General features: G+C 40.3%; 1 protein-coding gene across 3 annotated transcripts in view; it reads left to right on the top strand.

Annotated features, from left to right (window-relative positions):
* ALDH1A2 (aldehyde dehydrogenase 1 family member A2) overlaps nt 1-20,726 on the top strand; it is a 93,747-nt gene that overhangs the window by 48,672 nt on the left and 24,349 nt on the right. For 2 of the 3 annotated variants that reach the window (XM_025884168.2, XM_073877078.1), the window contains exons 5-7: nt 5,674-5,735; nt 7,975-8,103; nt 8,230-8,343. In XM_025884168.2, coding sequence (XP_025739953.1) covers nt 5,674-5,735; nt 7,975-8,103; nt 8,230-8,343 — 305 coding nt within the window. The remainder of the gene's footprint in view (nt 1-5,673; nt 5,736-7,974; nt 8,104-8,229; nt 8,344-20,726) is intronic. The other variant, XM_073877079.1, reaches the window with a different exon arrangement.

Genomic DNA, 20,726 nt, shown 5'->3' with positions numbered 1-20,726 from the left:
TTTTCTTTTTCTTTCTTTTTTTCTTTTAGAGGGAGGTGGTGCAGAGGGAGAGGGAGAGGGAGGATTTTAAGCAGGCTTCATGCCCAGCGTGGAGCCCAACACAGGGCTCAATCTCACAACCTTGAGATCATGACCTGACCTGAAATCAGGAGTCCAACCCTTAACCAACTGAGACACCCAGGAGCCCCCCAGTTTTTTTCTATATCCAGCTGAAGCACTCTATAGCACAAAGCTAGAGAAATGAAGGGAACTTGCCATATATAGAGAACATTATTAACATAAAAGGTGGGAAAATGGACTGTAAGTTTCTCTTAGGCAGAGAAAAGTACTCATTATGTAGCATCTTAGGTATATGAGAGAGAGAGAAGTAACACTGTTACCCCTTGGAGTTGACTCTGCTTCCATGAAGAGGTGAGAGGCACTCAGTCCTGGGTGTCCCATCTGATGGGAGGAGGTATTGCTCTGCAGTGTTCCCTTTATTTCTTAGATACTGGAGTTTATGTGAGTTCTCTGTGTCCACATAAAAAATCCTCAAAGAATCATCTTCACTCTTCACAAAAGGGTTATCATTTTTCCCCCTTTGCACTCCTAGACATCATACTCTGATTCTGTGCTTTGTGATATCCAGCTAAATCCAACCTAGTCACAGAATAGTCTTTAATAATATTTCAAAGGGCAATGAACTTGAAGTCTGATGACTCAGGTTCAAATCCAGAAGCACAGTTTAACCAGGTTAAGTCACTTTAGACTTAACCTCTCTGTGCCATTTTTTTCTCTACTTACAAAATACTGATAACTGTTGCCCTACTTTTTTATAGAGTTGTTTTGAGCTTGAAATGAGATAATGTGAAAATAGTTTGTTAAGCTCTATAGAAAGACACGTTTTTGGCCTTATTTTAGTATTTGTAAAATATTAAAAAGATTGATCAGATTCTCCTACACTTGAACTCCTTTGGGCAGATCAGTAGAGTCATCAGAGAGGCAAACAGTAAAATAGACAGGAAGTCAGCAGCTGTAAAGCAGCTGTAGGTCCTCATGATACCCAGGGACCCTCTTTGCTCTTCCGGTTCCTCTGCACCTCACTACTCAGAGCGTGGTCCATAGATCAGAAGTACCATGATTGCCTGGGAACGTGGAGAAATGCAGACTCTCGGGTCCTGCCCCAGACTCACTGATTCAAAACCTGCATTTTAAAATGCAAGCTCTCCAGGTGCTTCATATACACGTTTCTGTTTGAGAATCACAGTACATACCACATGGCACTGGAGCATGTTAGATTATTCTAAACAGTAAAGTAGTGAACATTCCTCATTTTAATTATTAGGTTTGAAGAAAATATTGCTAGCTCATGAAACCCGTTGTTCCATAGAGTTTTTTAAGGTGAGACTAACAAGTAGCTCTTTACATATTTTTAAAAAATGATTTAACAAATTATTAAGTAACAGAGTAAGTAATGTACTTGGACGCGGTGAAAATGATGAAGGTGGCCTTTGGGTAATGTTAGCGGAGCAGCTGGGTGGGATTCCGAGCAGGGTCAGAGTAGCTTGAAGGACCTCTGTGGTGCCCACATTAGCCCTAGCCAAGGGTACACGTAGAAGGCATAGCTCTTATGTTTGCCTGGCACCCCAGTCAGACTCGGGGTGCCCGGGATCATCTCCCACTAACCAATCAGATGAGAATACAGACTGAGCTCAAGGTCAGGGCCCCTTTATCTCTTTCACACAGCATTCTTTCGGGGAAGAGTTCAAGCACCAAAATACCCTTTATTTCTTCATTTCCTGCTTAGAGGAGCTGTAGAGATAGAAGATTCTTCAGTCCATTCTTTATACCAGCCTTCAGCTAAGTGTCAAATCTGTGGACAGTTCATCCAAGGAAGTTTTAATTCCCCATAACTCAGTTTCTCTTGGGACAGAATTATGGAGTCATTGTGAGGTCAGCCTTGTAAGATTCTGCCTACATTTTGTTTCTCTTTCATTTCTTCAGGAACTTTGAAAATTATACAAGTAATACAACTAAATTCTTGAGCCATTAGAATATAGAGGGGGACATGCTTCATCTGAACTGCTCCAGCTTCCCTGCATGTGCTGCCACAGTAAACGCCCATGGTGGTCTTCAGTCCAGATTCCCATCTTTTTCTCAGCCCGTTTGCACCCCTTCTTGACATGATACTCTGATTCTGTCATCTGTGATGATCCACCTGGAGCCGTCACCTTAGCCAAGTTACAGTTGAGTTGGGAAGGATTTCCGTGCATATGAAACTATCTAACCTTTTGATCAGAGTTATTACTCCTTATGAAAAACCTTCCGGGAAGAAGAGCCTGACATCCCATTTATATCTTCCACACACACACACACACACACACACACACACACACACACACACACAAAGTAAAGCAATAAAAGGTATTGATATTTAAAACAAAACAACGTTTTCAGAGATTGTAAGCTGAAAAAGGACAGTAACTTGTACTTTTGTAAAGAACAGTATCTATGAGGGGTGCCTGGTTAAGCAGTCCTTAAGCGTCTGCCTTCCTGGGATGGAGGCCCGCATCGGGCTTTATGCTCAGCAAGAAGCCTGCTTCTCCCTTTCCCACTCCCTCTGCTTGTGTTCCCTCTTACTGTCTCTCTCTGTGTCAAAAAAAAAAAAAAATCTTTAAAGAATGGTATCTATGAAAATTCTTGAGTTGTCTGCATACAAAGCTAAGATAGTTGACTTGATTTTTAAAGTATTACTCAGACTTCTTATTGTCATCCTATGGACAGTTTCCACTGGACTACTTTTGTTTTAATGGGGATATATGCTAAAATAATTCCCTTCCTACAGTTGTTGAATGCTGCCTGTTTCCCAATTTCTTCCATTTAAAGCGTTGTCATAAAACAAATTTGGAGATGGGCAGCGCAGATCAGGAAAAGACTTTGCAAGTACACATGACAAAGACCTAATTTCCTTAATGTATGTATGTAAGAGTTCTTCAAATGACTAAAAAGTTGAATAACCCAACAACAAGAGGGCAAAAGATATAAATTTGAAGAAAATAATTGAAAATGGCCAGTAAACACGAGAAGATATTCACACCATGTATCTATAATGAAACACAAATCATAATAAGTTGTCATTTCCCACCTGTCCAGTTGACTGAAATTAAAATGTTTGAAAAGCCCCAGTGTTGAAGGTTGGGAAAAAATACCATGTTGTTGTTGGAATTCTAAATTGTATAACTTTTCTGAAGGATGATTTGGCAGTATTTATCAAAATGTGAAATGCCCATACACTTTGACCATGAAATTCCACAGATATGCAAAGATAATGTGAAATGATCATGCTTAAAGCATTATTCATAATAGCTTAAGCTGAAAGCAATGTCTGTGTCCCTCGGGACAGTTTATAGTAGTTACAAGTATTGAACCAGTGGAGTAGCATTCAGCAGTTCAAAAAATGTGTAAGCTGTATCTGAAAAAAAAGTGGGAAAAAATATAGAAGACTGTGAATAGTATGATCACATTAATATTTTTTAAAAAGCTGGGGGGAGAAATAAAAGGGTGCTACACATACTTGTATGTGAAAAAAAAAGTTCTTTGAAAAGATGCACCAGCAACAGATAGCTGTGAATTCTGGCAAGAGGTCCAGGAGGGAGAGAGACCTTTAATTATTTTAAAATGCCTAATTTTGAACTTAATTAAAACAGTTCTGTGTATAAAGAGGAGGGGTTTAGTTGAGAGACAATGATAAACAATCATATCCTTTCTCTTCCCCTAACCCACGACACTCCTCCTGTCCCTACTTCTTCATCCTTAAGAGTAACGCTCTTCAGGAGAATTAGCTGAGGGTCTTCACTTTCCCTGGGGACAGCTTTTGTGATAGAAAACAAATATGAGTGCCAAAGCGTTGGCAGTTGAGGGAAGAACAAAGACTTTGTCCAGTACTGGCATTGTAGTGCCATATGCTAAGAACAAGCCATTATTTGGTTATCTCAATTAGCCATTTAAAATAATTCAGATAAAACATGATATACATATTATCATATCATATATAGGAATATTATTCAGCCATCAAAGAGAATGAAATCTTGCCATTTGCAATGACATGGGTGGAGCTAGAGAGTATTATGCTAAGTGCAATAAGCCAGTCAGAGAAAGACAAATACCATATGATCTCACTCTTATGTGGAATTTAAGAAACAAAACATGAACATATGGGAAGGGGGAAAAGAAAAAAAGGAGACAGGGAAATAAGCCATAAGTGACTCTTAATGACAGAACAAACTCAGGGTTGATGGAGGGAGGAGGGTGGGGGAGGGGCTAGATGGGAGATGGGGGCACTTGTTATGAGCACTGGGTGTTGCACATAAGTGATGAATCACTGAATTCCACTCCAGAAACCAATATCGCACTATATGTTAACTAACAAAATTTAAACTAAAAAAATAATAATAATGCATTGACACAGAATCTATCACACATCATTGATGGCTGTACAAGTTGATACAGTATCTAGGGAGGTCAGGTCAAAAAGGCTTATTACTATTTTTTTAAGATTTTATTTATTTATTTGAGAGAGAGAATGAGAGAGAGCACGAGAGGGAAGAGGGTCAGAGGGAGAAGCAGACCCCCTGCTGAGCAGGGAGCCAGATGCGGGACTCGATCCCGGGACTCCAGGATCATGACCTGAGCCGAAGGCAGTCGCTTAACCAACTGAGCCACCCAGGCGCCCAGTTTATTACTATTTAATATGAACATATGCTTTCATTCAGCAACTCCACCTCAAGGAAGTGATCAAAAATATATGTGTACAGGTACATAAAGATGAAATAATTCATTGCAACATTGTTTGCATTAGCAAAACACTGGAAACAATCTAAATTTTCATTAATAATAGACTGTTTCAATAAATAATGCATCTATAAAAAAATTAAAAAATAAAATCAGATAAACATAATGGTATTTTCCTAAAGAAAAATTTGGTTTGGATTTCCTGGGTAATTATTCCTATTATTATTATGCCTATTGCTCCTATAGGGAGAATAAGATTATTAAATCGTCCTTATTTCCCTGGCTAATTTGAGGGCAGAGTCTTTGGGGTTTTGATGGAATCTTTTTTGACGTGGACTTTTGCCTTCTTGAAAGAGGCCCAGACATGTCTCTGTTCCCCTTGTGCCCGGAAAGTGTGTTTTGATGCCTGGATTCAGTTATAAAAAAAGATCTTGCTGTACTATTCACCTTTCCTAGTTGCCTACCATTTAAAATTTACCCAGTAGCATTTTACTTAGTTTTTTTTTGAATACTTCATAAAGTTATTTAAAATATTGAGGTATATTGAAGTATCATTTTAGCACTTTAACATAAAATTTAGTATTTACAATTTTCCAGTTCCCAGCCCCTCTCCTCCCATCACCAGTCCCCTGCCCCCACCTCCCCGGAAGACTGCTTCTCCTGTCATAAACTTGTCCTTCATTTCACCTTCAAGGCCCCTCATCAGTACTCTGGGTGTCCAGGAGCCGTATCTGGAGACACCCTGTGCCTAGTGATAAGCTCTTCTACCAGCTTTCCTACACAGCTGAATAGGATGTTTTCTCAACTTTATTTCTGGTTTTTCCATCGCCACCCAGATTCTCCCTCTACATTTTTTTCTTCTCATCCAAATTCTCTGGTAGTGACCATGGGCATTTCTTTCAGATGGAGATTATTTTACTTTTACCAGACACGAACCCATTGGAGTGTGTGGACAGATCATCCCGGTGAGTGAATCTCCTCACGCCTCCTATTTATTTTCATTTGAATCAGTTCTCTTAAAGATACATAAAACATGGACCTCAACGAGGTATGCTTTCCATTACAGGGGGCAAAAAACTGAGCTCATGTTGTTGACATATCTTTAACAGCCTCCCCGCAAATGCTTATTTGAACAGGTTAATAGGGTTTCGGCTCCGTTACCAGGAGTTGAGTTCTCAAGCCATGGAATTCTCATATTAAAATAAGCAAAGCAAAGCAAAGCCCAGTGTATTAATAACCTGCCCTTGGTTATAGATGTCCGTTCTGCTTATGGAAAATTAATGCTTTTGTTATATTTGCTTGTTTATTTTTTAGAACTATGACTCACCATCTTTCCAGGCATATTATTTTATATGGTCTTTTAATCCCATTCTTTCCCGCTGTTTCTTTTCACAAGAATCTAGATAGAAGACTCTACGGAAGACACAGCAGTACAATTAACGTCACAGTCATAATTGAAACCATGCCGGGCTGTTGTATGTCTTGTAAAGGGAAATAGATGTAGTGCTTAGTGTTTGGATTGGAACATTAAACATTGTCTTTTTTTCCCCGTCTCTCATACACAGCCTTGGCACTGTATAAAACATCATCGAATCTTCCAACAGTACTAGCTAATCATTCTGGCAGGGATTTCAGGAGAGGCTCAAATTCAACTCTTGCGGTAGAGACAAGAAGTGTTCTCTTTCCAAAATATAGGAGGAAGTCATCTTTGGTTTTGTGGGGGGCAGAGATTTTTGAGAGGTATTAGTATTTTTTTTTAAGTGATCTGCAAGCTGTGGGTTTCTGTGAAATTTACTAGAGAATGAAACAGAAAATGAGAAGTTGGGTTAAGTTCTGCCGCTCCTAACCCATCTAGGGAAATCCCCCATGGATCGGGCTGGGGTGAGGTCTGTCACCTCCATTGCGGGAACCCAAACCTGCTCTTCTCGCCCTTCCCCAGAGGCAAGCTCGGAGCTCCAGTTTTCACTGACAGCACAAGAACCACTTGTCAGCCAGCTCCGGCTCAATTACCGCACTCCAAGATTTATATACTGTAGATGGAATTAAAACATCGCTGTGGACTCCCAAGTTTATAAACAACCAAGGGGAAAAGAAATTGGGTGTTTGGTGAAGGCAAGACACTTGTATATTTTTGCAAGCTTGCCAGTGCCAGTGAGAATCTTTCAAGGGTGGCCGCTGAGATGCTTCAGGCTGAAACACATTATGGTCAAGGGCTGAAGCCAGAGGACCAGGATTTCTGTTTTCTTTCTTAATGAAATTATCGATGACACCTGATGGCACCAAGGTTCATCCCTGTGCCTGTGACAGTACAAGCTTAATATCCTTTTTAAGAATCAGTTTAAATAAACCATCTTGGGCCCCAAATTCAGATACTCCCCTATATTTCTCAGCCTCCCATTCGTTTATTTTGCAACGGAAAGGAGACAAATGAAAATTTTTGCATACTCATCAGTCGATGCGGTTTCTTTTTCGTCATCGGGTGCTTTGTGACAATACGTGTATATGAAGAAAAGGCACTCCCTTCAAGTACATGTTGACTTAACAGCCGGAGTTTTCTTTTCCAGCCCTTCCACACCGAAGAGCTCTCTCAAACCCGTCTGAAGCTGCTGGTGTAAAATCACACATGCAAGAAAAAGTTTTTGTACACAGGAACTTACTGGACCCAAAGTCTAATTTTATTTTTTTTAAAGATTTTATTTATTTATTTGACAGAGACACAGCAAGAGAGGGAACACAGCAGGGGGAGTGGGAGAGGGAGAAGCAGGCTTCCTGCTGAGCAGGGAGCCCAATGTAGGGCTTGATCCCAGGACCCTGGGATCACGACCTGAGCCGAAGGTGGACGCTTAACCGACTGAGCCACCCAGGCACCCCCCCCAAGTCTAATTTTAAAAACAGACAAAATGACAAAAATGAAAAACCAAAACAAAACAAAGAAAAAACAAAAACTCCCTTTTCACCCTGAGATTTCCTTTGGTGGGGCATTGGGATATAGTATTTTGCCGAATGGAGACAAAAGGGGAGATTTTCAAGGCCAGTCCTCTTCTCTTCTTAATGAAGTAATTAAAATACCCAAACATCTGTACTCTGTGGTGAGACAAGATTTATGTAGAGGCCTTGTCTGAGAAATCCCAGCAGTCACAGCTTGAAAACAGAGTCATAGAGCAATATTTTTTCATTTATCCACCTTGAGTTTTTCCCTTTCAGTGGAACTTCCCCCTGCTGATGTTTGCTTGGAAAATTGCTCCGGCTCTTTGCTGTGGTAATACAGTAGTTATCAAGCCAGCAGAACAAACCCCGCTCAGCGCGCTCTACATGGGAGCCCTCATCAAGGAGGTAAGGGAAACCAGCTTTAGGAGTGGCTCGCACTGCCCTTATACCTGGGGCCTACTGGAGCATATCCGATTTAATGTGCTTCATCAGCTTTCACAAGCCACATTTCCTCAAATTCTGTTTTGTCAGGCTGGCTTTCCACCGGGAGTCATCAATATTTTGCCAGGATACGGGCCAACGGCTGGGGCAGCAATAGCTTCTCACATTGGCATAGACAAGATTGCGTTCACAGGGTCAACTGAGGTAGGTACCTGAGAAGCCGTGGGTTGAGGAACAGTCCTGCAAATGAAGAGAGGGTTTGAAAGAAAACAGAATGTGTTACCTATAGCGGTGGGACACCGCAAGAGCAGTGAGTACCCAAGCCCTCATAGGGCGGCATATTGTCATAGCTAGAACACTCGCGAATGTCAAAGTCAAGTTGTGCATTGACCTTTCGATGGCACGGATCTTGGAGTGTTTTTCGGGATGTCATCTGTGGAAAACCTGTCCCAGAAAACAAAAAAAACACCCTCTTATGTTTTGAAATAGAAGGAACACTTCCCAGAGGCAAAAGGAAACAAACGAAATCTATCCCAGAAGCTGGGGTTCTAAACACTTTTCCGAGTCAAGGACATTAATGGCAGAAGCAGGTTAAGAAGCTGGAAATCCAAACTGATCTCTAGTAGAGATTAAAATGGAAACTCAGCTCTCTCTCCTCACTGTTTCACCAGATCCTGTAGATGCAGTTGGCATCTTACTATGCCCATGAGCCATAAGGGATGAGAAAGAGCGGGGGTCAGCACACGTTCCCGGGAAAAGGCTAGAGAGTAAATATTGGAGACCTTGCAGGTACTGTCGTTTCTGCTGCAACACTCCACTCTGCCCTTGTGAAGCAGGAAGCGGCAGCCATAGGTAACGTACAAGCTAAGCATGGCCACAGGCCCATCGAGCTTTGTTTATAGAGACTGAAATCTGAATTTCATATAATTTTACACATCCCAAATTACTAACTTTCTTTTGATTCTCCCCCTCCCAGTCATTTAAAACCACAAAAACGGTTTTTAGTTTGCAGGCCATACTAAAATAGCAGGCCAAATTTGGCTCATGGGCCGTAGTTTATTGACCCTTGATAAAGAGTCATAAGTCTGCTTAGAAAATTTATTCTGAAATGTTACTCTAAATGTCTTGGATTCAGGTAACAGAGATGATAAAAAAAGAAAGTCTGATTATTGTTTCAAGTAGAACTTCACCGCTGACCTCCCTGTTGAAGGAAGGATGTTTGCAGATCAAGAACAGTGCTGCCTCACAGAAATACAATGAGCAACACTTGTAATTTAAAATTTGCTGTTAGCCACATTAAAAAAAGTTTTGAAACAAGTGAAATTAATTTTAACATTTTATTTAATCCAGTATTTCCAAAATATTATCATTTCAACTCAGGATCAATATAAGAAGTCATTGTCACAGTGTTTTGCATTCTCTTTTCAATACAAAGTTTCTGAAATCTGGCCTGTAGATTGCATTTGCGGCACGTGTCAGTGCAGACCAGCCCCTTTGTGAGTCGCTACAGCCGCACGTGGCTAGTGACTCCGACACAGGACGGCCCGTGCGGAAGGACTTGACTTGACTGTATCAGCGGATGCAGTTCATGATACTTGGTTAAATGGACTCAGGTAAAAATGTTTCATAAGAGACTGGTTAATAAACCTGAGTGTTAATTTATAGTTAGAGATTCTTGAGCTTTATGTTTATAGTTAATCTTGTTTCCAAACCTCTTATTCTAGTTGTACTTGTTATAGTAATTTGCAGTTTTAATGAAATATGTAAACCAAAATGTGGGCGTGAAAGGAAATTATAGTTCCTATTTAAACTAAGTGTAGTGCTTTGAAAAGATTTGCTAAGGGCTAGATGCCTTAAAAACTGCAATCAACGAGGAGTGGGCAAGACAATTACAAGAACGTGGGGGAAAATATAAAGCTAGATAGAATGTGCACCTGGCTCGCTTTGCAAATATTTTTAAGTCTTCACTCCACTTTAAAGAAACTGAAAGCAGAAATCTTAAACAGTATTTTAGGGGGATGGTTTCATCAGAAAGGAAAGGGAAACCCATAATTAAAGAAAAGTCCTTGGTTCTATATCCAAAGAGTAGAGAATGAATGTACATATTTTTTAAATTAAAATGAAATATTTAAGGATCTTTCCCTGCTTTAACCTTTTTTTAAATTAGCCAGTCATGGGGCGCCTGGGTGATTCGGTTAAGCATTCAACTCTTGATTTCGGCTCAGGTCACCATCTCAGGGTCATGAGATCAAGCTCCGCGTCTGGCTCCACGCTAGGCATGGAGCCTGCTTAAGATTTTCTCTCTCCCTCTGCCCCTCCCCCCACTTGCATGCATGCTCTCTCTCTCTCTCTCAGAATAAATCAGTTAATCAGTCAGTGGTCCAGATTGAGCCAGTTAAGGGCTTTCTACTGTATAATATTTTTTTAATAAAAATGAGATCATATATAAAATGAGATATAGCACCTTATATGTCAGTACTTACAGATCCCCTTCATTCATTTTCATAGGTGAATAGCATACTCTTGCATCAGTGTATCATAGTTCAATTAAACACTTGGGCTATTTCGATAGTTTGGGGATAATGCTGCTATAAACATCGGGGTGCATGTATCCCTTCAAATCAGTATTTTTTTATTCTGTGGGTAAATACCCAGTAGTGCAGTTGCTGGCTTATAGTGTAGTTCTATTTTTAACCTTTTAAGGAACCCTCATACTGTTTTCCAGAGTGGCTGCACCAGCTTGCATCCCTACCGACAGTGTAGGAGGGCTCCCCTTTCTCCGCATCCTCGCCAACACCTGTTGTTTCCTGTGTTGCTGATTTTACCCGCTCTGACTGGTGTGAGGTGGTATCTCATTATAGTTTTGATTTGTATTTCCCTGATGATCAGTGATGTTGACTAGGTTTATTTTTTTATAAGTGAGTGTTCAGTTACTCCAATACCATTTATTAAACAATCTATCTTTTTGCAGCTAATTTGAATACAACATTAACATATGATAAATTTCCATATATACATGTTTCTGTTTTAGGACTCACAATTTTATTTGTCTATTCTTTCACTAGTACCAGATTACTTCAGTTACTAGGTTTTAAAAGATGTTGCAGTAGGGGCTCTTGGGTGGCTCAGTTGGTTAAGTGTCCAACTCTTGGTTTCGGCTCAGGTCATGATCTCAGGGTCCTGGGATCCAGCCCCACCTTGGGCTTCCCACTCAGTGGGGAGTCTGCTTCCCCTTTCTCTTTCCCCCTGCCCCTCATGCACTCTCTCTCTTTTTCTCTCTACAATAAATAAATCTTTAAAAAAAAGATGTTGCAATATGTCAGACAGGATACCCTCTTATTTGGTTTTTCAAAACCTTTTAGCTATTCTTGCCCGTCCTTTCAGATAAAATTTCACATTGATTCTCTAAACACTTTGCCTTCCTCCCAAAAACTCTCATTGGAATTTTGACTGGTGTTACATTATCTGTCGGTACTAAATTGAGGGTGAGCGCTTTCTGTACAAGATTGACTTCTCATCTAGGAGCACCATGCACATCTTTTCGTTTATGTGTCAGTCACGTTGGTTTTTAAAGTCACAGTGTCATGTATTGGCAAGCTGTATTGATGGATGACCCAATCTTAAAGGCTGGACAAGAAGTGGCGTAGTGAGGGGCAGCTGGGTGGCTCAGCCGTTTAAGCATCTGCCTTCGTCATGCCTCAGGTCATGATCCCAGGGTCCTGGGATGGAGCCCCACATGTAGTGAGCTTGCTGCTCAGCAGGGAGTCTGCTTCTCTCTCTCTCCCTCTGCCTCTCCCCCTTCTACCTCTCAAATAAATAAAATCTTTAAAAAGGGGAGGGGACCTGGGTGGCTCAGTTGTTTAAGTGTCTGTCTTCGGCTCAAGTAATGATCCCAGGGTCCTGGGATAGAGCCCCTAGTCGGGGCTTCCTGCTCAGCAGGGAGCCTGCTTCTTCCTCTCTCTGCCTGCCACTCCCCTTGCTTGGTCTCTCTCTCACTCTCTCTCTCTTTCTCTGTCAAATAAATAAATAAAATCTTAAAAAAAAGAAGGGGTATACTGATTCGGTAAGAACATAAGCACTTGTTTCTGGGCTGCTTGGGTTCAAATCTCTTGTCTTGCCTTTTTTTTTTTTCAACTTTTTAAAAGACTTCATTGAAGTATAATGCACATACAATAAAATACCTAATACCAGATGTATACAAAATTACTCATATAATCATTGCCCAAATAAAGATACAGAACACTTCCATACCCTAAAAAGATGTTTCATGCCTCTTTGTGTGTAATACCCTTGGCCCCAGGCAACCACTGATCCTTTTTCTATTTTTGTCTATTCTAGAATTTTATGTAAATGGAGTAATGCAATACATACTCTCCTGTGTTGGTGGTTTTTATTTTTTTTTGGTTGTTGTTTAATATTAAAGAATTATTGATATCATTGGGTGTAAATCTCTCATCCTGATGTTTATTTTCTACTTGTCCCATCTGTTTTTTTGTTCCTTTATTCCTCCTTTTTCTGCCTTCTTTTGGGATGAAGTGAGTACTCCATTTTAACTTCTGTTTAGGATTATTAGCTCTACCTCTTTTTAAAGTGGTTGCTTTAGTAATTACAATATGCATCTCAATCACAGTCTATCATTAAATAGTGTTGTTACTTCGTATATAATGACCGTACGACAGAATTCTTCCACTTTTCATCCCATCCTTTATGCTCTTGCCCTCTCATTTGCTCCTGTGTATGTTATTTACTCTTTTTGGTAAGTCAGCTATCTTTTAAAAAAATTTAAAGTGAGAAAACAGTTATTTTGTGTTTACTCACAGACTTGCCATTTCCGGCCCTCTTCTTTTTTTTTTTTGGTGTAGACCCAAGTGTCTTTCGGATACCATTTTCCCTCTGTGTTACCATCTTTCTTGAACGTTTCTTAGAGTGCAGGTTATGAGTGGCAAACTCTCTTGGCTTTTGTCTGAAAATGGCTTTATTTTGTTTTCTTTTTTAAATTAATTTTTTTCTGAACTCAGAATTCTGATTTGACAGTTTTTTTTTTAAAGATTTTATTTATTTGAGAAAGAGTGAGAGAGAGCATGAGAGGCAGGAGGGTCAGAGAGAGAAGCAGACTCCCCGCTGAGCAGGGAGCCCGATGCAGGACTCGAACCTGGGACCCCAGGATCATGACCTGAGCCGAAGGCAGTCGCCTAAACAACTGAGCCACCCAGGCGCCCCTGATTTGACAGTTTTTATTTTTGTTTTATTTTACTTTCAGCGCTTTATAAAGATGCCATTCTGTTGTTTCCTGACTTGCACTGTTTCTCATGAGAACTTAGCAGTCATTATTTTTGTTTTACTGAATGTAAAGTTTTTTTCTCTGTATGCTTTTGAGAGATTCTCTTTTCACTAGTTTTCAATAATTTGATTCTTATGTGCTTCGGTGTAGTTTTCTTTCTTTTTTGTTTTTCTTTTCCTAATTGAGGTTCATTGAAAACTTTTAGATCTGTGAGTCTATAGCTGGATCTGTAAATTTATAGTTTTCATCAAATTTGGAAAACATTGACCATTTCTTTCAAATATATATATTTATTTAGTTTAGTTATATATATATGCATATATATATATATGGTTGGTTGGTTTATATATATATATATATGTTTGGTTGGTTATATATACATATGTATATATATATGTGTGTGTGTGTGTGTGTGTGTATATATATATATATATAGTTGTTTGGTTGGTTTTCATGTCTGTTAATTTTGGAAAGGATTGTTACCATGTGGATTTTGTTGTCTTTCTTTAAAGAGTGCTGGGTTTGTTTGTTTTTGACAAATGGTTAAGTCACTTGCAGGACAGCTTGACCCTTTTGACACTGACTTTTAAGCTTTGTTGGGACTAGTTTATTTTTTACTAAATACTAAAATTTACTAAGATTACAAAGATTCTTCCAGAGCTTCAACTGAATGCTCCCAGTGTTTAACCAGGTCTTTCCACTCTGGCCAGTCCGAACTCAAAGGTCTCCCAGCCCTGTATGAGCTCTGGGGATTATCAGCATACAGATGACCTGGTCTTTGTTCTTTATCCGGTCTCGTGAAGTCTCACCCTATGTATTCCCAGCTTAGCATTCAGCCAGAGACTCCAGGGGACCCCCGTGCCAATTTTTGGACCTCATTCTTCCCTCTGGTACTAAGCCCCTCACCTTTTAGCCACTAATGCCTCTATAAACTCCGATCTTTTTCATCAACTTAGTGAGACCACTCTGTTCTACTTTGGCCTCCCCATCCCATGCTGCAGTGAAGGAAGTCTTTTGGCAAAAAGGTCTTCCCTTAATTCATTTCTCTCACCTCTGGGATCACAGTCCCTTACTGCCCGGTGGCCAGTTTGAAGAAAGCTCTCTCACATACTTTTCTAGTTGTTTACAGTGGGAAGACAGGTTCAGGGCCATTACTCCATTCTGACCAGAAGCAGAGCTCTGTGGCATCTTTTGGTTACTTTTTTTTTTGTTTGTTTAAAGATTTTTTTTTTTTTTTTTATTGAGAGAGAGAATGGTAGAGAGAGAGCATGAGATGGAGGAAGGTCAGAGGGAGAAACAGACTCCCTGCTGAGCAGGGAGCCTAATGCGGGACTCGATCCCGGGACCCCAGGATCATGACCTGAGCTGAAGGCAGTCGCTTAACCAACTGAGCCACCCAGGCACCCTTGGTTACTTTTGATACTATTCTTTGATTTCTTCCCTTAAATCTCAGGCAGATCACTTATCCTCATAGTTTGTCCTTGTCCTCATTGCCTCAAACTGGATGGATGGGTGTCAGGGAGGTTATAAATTTATTTACTTTCTGGCCGTATATGCAGATTTTGGGGTGGCATTCTCTTTGGAGTCTATCTTAGGCATTCTTCTCACTACCTCAAGTAGTATCTGATGGGTAGTCAACTTGCATTATAAATATTTCTTAGCCCCATAAAAGAGGAAGGACTGCAATTGAGGGGGAAACAAAGCTTAATCTCAGAGCTAGAAGGGGATGATGATGCTATGCTCAGCCCAAGGGTAGCTACCACCTGCCACCATACAACACTATCACAATATCATTAGTTCGAAGTATTTAAGTTTAAATGAAAAGCTACGTCATTCAAAGACAACATTTAAGAAAAAGATAGTCCTACATCTTGAGTCCACAGTTCATATTCACAACTGGGAGAAATGTAGGCCTATCTTGCTCTTCTCTTGGGGGAAAATGAAATGGTGGTGATATGGGGACCAAGGGACACAAAGACCTTTGGAGGACAGTAACCCCAGCTATGAGGACTCTTGTGAGGAATGTGCTGCTCGATACTGGCAGACCATCAACAAATACTGAAATCCACTCAGTTCTCAGAATCTTCCCCAAGCCTGATATGAAGGACCAGCACTTTCAAAAAGCTTAATACGTGTTTTGCTGGGATGTAAAATGGGAGATTAGGTTTCCCCGTTTGCCTCTCAAAAGCAAAGATAGTTTCCATTCTTCTGTCGTTTCAGACAGCTCTACTTTTAACAGGCATTGACGCTCCAAAACTGTAGATTTTATGCTAAATCAGTGTGTATCCTTAACAGTCCCTTCTGGAAGTGAAAAACCTTTTAGAGATGGCGGGGTGGGGGGGAGACAAAAACCCAGCCTAAGAACCTAAATCATGCCAGATGGGACATATCAAGAAGTTGGTGTGTGTTTGATTTCCTTGTGCCCCGAACACTTCGTAGAGCAAACCAACACTGGACAGCAGATGTTTGGTGACTGCTAAACACGGAATCCCAGCGTTCTAGTGGAAGAATTTCCACTAGATGCAAAGATGTGCCAGAGTTAGGTAAAATATTAGGTTTTACCCTATAGCTATTTCTCATAAATCATCTTTCTACTCCTTAGATTATGTTACTCTCCCCTATATTCAGGCCAGGTTAAATCTCCATCTGCAAAGCTATCCAGTGACTTAACATAGCCAAAGTTAATCACTGAGCCAAACCATTAGTAATCAATCCAATCAGTCTCATGATAACAAAGACCTCCTCATAGAATCTTATGTTAGTTTAGGAATTTTAGAGCTTTAATGTCGTTCAGCTTGAGTTAATTTCTTTCAATCCTTTATTGAGAGCCTCTTAAAGGGAAATAAAGTACCCCTCTTCTTTTGCTAAATGAAAGCTTGAAAGAACACTGCGTCACACCACCGCACTTTGCCTCTTTAGAAAAACCAGAGGGGGGTAAAAAAAAAAAAAAAACAGAGGAAATCACTTTTTCGGTAAGAAATTCCAAGCAGTGTCTTCAAGTCACACTAGAAGCAATCAAGATTAAATAAGATATGTCAGATCCATATCGGAAAACTAGACATAATTTCAACCTCTATAATGGTGGTGTGGGTTTGTTCACAGTACGGGTGATTATTTTATCCTTCCAGTCCTCAGATGCCTACCTCTAAATAAGGGCTGAAAGTATCTAACTCATGGATCTGAAGATATAATAAGCTAATATATGTAACATGTTTAGGACAGAGTCTGTTTTTTAGTAACGTACCAGTAAATATTAGCTGTCATTGTTTTCTATTTATTTTTAAATGAAATTTATAGAATAATTTATGCTTGGGGAAATGGGGTAGAATAGAAGGGGACTGGATTCAACCAACCTGGGATCAAATCCCAAATCTGCTGTGTGACCTTTGGCAAATTATTTACTCCTTCTGACCTCTCGTTTCTTCATCTCTCAAGAGGGGCTATGAATAACTCCTAATTCCTGCTGTCCTCTGGCAGTTTTACTTTCCGTTTGTTTGTTTTAGGGCTTTTATACATAGTTTACAAATATTTTTGTCTTCTAATGAATGTGGGGGTGTTTTTGTTTTTGCTGTTCTTTTTTACTTTTTTGAAAGATCGCCCAGGTACTTTCTTGGATAAGCTGATTTTAAGTCCTTTTTTTTTTTTTTTTAAGTGGAATAGTGACCTTGACTTAGAGATTGTGCTAGAAGAGGACACTTGGTACCTATTTAAGGAACTTGCGTATGATTCCACTATGGCCTAGTGTGGGGACCACTCCCACAACCTGTGTTTGCCAGAACCGAATCCCAGAGCAGGGAGAATTTCTTTGCAGCAAAGTGTAATGGGTTACCATGTTTTCCAGTAGTTCTTCAAAGACCCCCTCACTTACAGGGATTGGGGATGGGGAGTGCTGGCCGAGGGTGGAGGGGCTTGTTTAAATGCAGATTCCTGGGCACCACCCAAGAGCCTCTAAGTCAGAACAACTGGAAACGAGGCCCAGGAATTCTCATTTTAATAAGCTCTTCTAGTGATTCTTAGGTTCACTAGCTTTTAGGAATCACTAGCTTATACATAATTTGACTGGTTGGCTCATACTCCAGAACATGTTCCTGGGTCCGTTTAAAAAAACTACAAGTCTGAGTTTGTTAACCTGTGCCAGAGGGAACATTTTTGTGAACTGACACCTGCCACTCACGGTGTCCTCTCTGTCCGTAAGTTCATTCCAGGGATCCTCTCTCTTCTAAGCACCAGCAGGGGTGCTTAGACGGAACACGGGGGTACTCCTTACCACAGGCACGGGTTCTGCAGTGATTATATTTCTCTGAAGAAGCTGTCACTCACACAGTGCCCTTGTAACGTTCTCAGGCTCTTCTTATTTCCATAAGCTACACCTCAGGAGCAAGAACCACAGCACGTCCTCTGCCACTTCTCCGTCTGTGTTTAGCTAATGACACCTCTCTCCTTCCTGCTCCCCAGATCCTGGAGCAGCCCTGGAGCCCCAAAGGGCCCGGATGGCCTTGCCAACTACCCAAGAGAGAGGACTTTGATAATCTTAGAACTCAGTCCCCTGTCATCCAGTAACCATTAGGACTCCCCACGGCGTGCTGGGCCTTGGTAAAGATGCTCTTAAGTCACTTCTTGTTTGACAGATGACCTTGGGGTTCCTCTGGCACACAGAGCCAAAGATCACCCAGGTTCTTCATGAGCTTCCTCCTCCCACTCTTTGCTAGTCCTTCTGGGCCTCAGGCCCATTCCCCAGAGGCTTCTCCAGGCTGAGCACAGCTCCAAGATCATGGCATCATCCTGTATCCCCCTGCAGACGTTGTTCAAGGGAGCCCAGAGAATCAGCTGATGAATTCAGAGAAAATTTTACACTCCAGGCTTAGCCGGTCAGATTTTCTTCTTACAAGCAATTTTTGTTGCCCTTTTCTGCATAAAATCACTATTCCTAAGGGAAGGTACAAGGTTCATTTCAGTCCTAACTATTGGTTTCTGAACTTGGAAATTAACCATTTCCCACTGCAACTCTTCCATCCTATAAGACCATCAGTACAAAAGATTTTTCACCTGGAGTAACTTAATTGGCTGGTTTAATTTTTAATTTATCAATATGAAACAATCCAGTGAGGGAGTCCACACAGTATTGTCATTTAGAGTATTTCCTTGAAATAGTTCACTGTAATTATTGACCTCTTTTTTGAGCTTTAGACTTCTCCTTTCTAACTGCAGAGTGGACACGTCTACCTGGAGGGCCAGACTCCTCCAGGTCACGGACAGGTCGGTTCATGACCTGGCCCCGCACCTTCCCCTTTGTCCAGCCTTCCCAGACCACTTGCATACCCCACAAGTGCTATGCCTTTCCGTTCCTGACCTTGTCCCTTGCCCTTGCCGCTTCTGCTGCCGGAGCGCCCTCCTCTCTGTTACCTGCCCCGTGAGCCCTTGGTGCTGTGGTTCTGTTCTCCTGTCCATGCGGGTAAATGGAACTGGTCTGCTTCTCTAGTGAGTGTGGTGCTTCGCTCTTACTGAGACTGGTTATCTCGAAGGTTGCCTCTTTCTAGTTCTAACCATAATTCCTTCTTTCGTCCTCTGATCTGTTATTTTCACCACCTTTGGCTTTCTTGTAAGTTTCTTTTTTTCTCCTCACTTCTTCTCTCTCCCTCTCAAGCTCAAATTATCTTAAAATTTAGTTGATTTATTCCTAATGCGTTTGACTTTAATTAAAACCATCAAATCGTATTTTAAATGGTCAAGTAGATTCAATATAATTTCCCCAACAACAGTCCAGAAAGGACAACAAGCAGATGTATGGCATAATTGCTCTAATAAAGTAACAATTTCATTGTTTCATGTATCTTTGTTGACAGTTTTACTGGGCTATAATTGATATACAATAAATTGCACATAAATGTACACTTTGATATGTCTTGACATACGTATCTACCTGTGAAACCCTCACCACATTCAGATAGCAAATACGTCCATCACCCTTGGAAGTTTCCTGCTGGGCTTTGTGATCTCTCTCCTCCTTCTTTCCATTCCCTTCCCATTCCCAGGCACTGATATGCTCTTTGCCATTGCAGATTGTTTGCATTGCCCTTTTGGAATTTCATATAAATTGAAACACACTGTATATACCCTTCTGTCTGGCTGTACTTACTCACACAGTAATTTTGGTGAAATCCATCCTTGTTGTGTATCTCAGTAATTCATTCCTTCTTGTTGCTGAGCCATATTCCATTTTATGGATATATCACAATTTGTTCATCCATTCAGCTATTGGAGGACATTTAGGTTGTTTCTAGTTTGGAACTACTATCAGTAAAATTTCCTATGAACATTCATGTGCAAGTCTTTGTGCATCTGTGTTTTGTGTGTTTGTGTGTGTGTATTTTTCCTTTACTATTGGACAAATACCTAGAAATGGAATGGCTGGATCATATGGTAGGTTAAGAAACTGCCAAACTATTTTCCAAAGTGGTTGTACCATCTTACATTCCTCCCAACAATGTATAAAATTTCCAACTCTCCTACATCCAGCATTTAGTATGGTTGGTCTTTTTAATTTTAGCCATTCTAATAAATCTATAGTATTATCTCAACATAGTGTTTTTTAAAGTGTATGTGTGTATATAGTATATATATAGCTTGGGAACTTTTGACTATGCACCACATTTATTTAAAATTTTTTTTAAATTATAGAAGCCCATTTGAAAACATTTTGCTACAAATTTATTTCATAAATATATAATCTAATGCCAAATTCCACCTGATTATTCATTAGCTTCCTGAGTCTGTTTTCTATGACATGTGGGGAGAGTGACACCTACTTTACAAAGTGGTTGTGAGTGTTAAACTAGACAACATCTGCAGAAGATCCTGTTAACACAGTTACCCCATTACTGGCTTACAAGTGATTCTTCTGGACTGTGAGTTAAAATCAGACGTTGTACATATTAATTACCCTTAACAGTGTTTGAAATTAGGTAATAATCAGTCCAAACTTTATCATGAGATAGATCAACAAACATACCATGTGCCATAATTGAAAGTGGGTTCCTTCAGTTTTTAAAAAAAATTTTTATTAAAATATTTTTTAGGTGATCTTGGTGCATCACTTGGGTCCTTTCCCCTTATTCTTAGGATCCTATCACCTGTGCATGTGTGTGCGTTACAGATAGGTAGTTGCTTTTATGTGGTGTTTCCATTGCACGTTTTTTACTTTTGGATTCTGGCCCTCCTCCCTGTAATGTTAGTTTCTGAAGCAGAGGAGCTAAAACACTGAGTGCACACATATTGACAGCTGTGGTCTTAGAAGAGAATAAAGCAC

The sequence above is a fragment of the Callorhinus ursinus genome, unplaced genomic scaffold (assembly GCF_003265705.2).
Source record: "Callorhinus ursinus isolate GAN/ISIS: 27379988/994484 unplaced genomic scaffold, GSC_fseal_2.0 scaffold25, whole genome shotgun sequence".
Lineage (NCBI taxonomy): Eukaryota > Metazoa > Chordata > Mammalia > Carnivora > Otariidae > Callorhinus > Callorhinus ursinus.
Note: the sequence above shows the minus strand (reverse complement) of the source record. Positions and strands in the feature narration are given on the sequence as shown.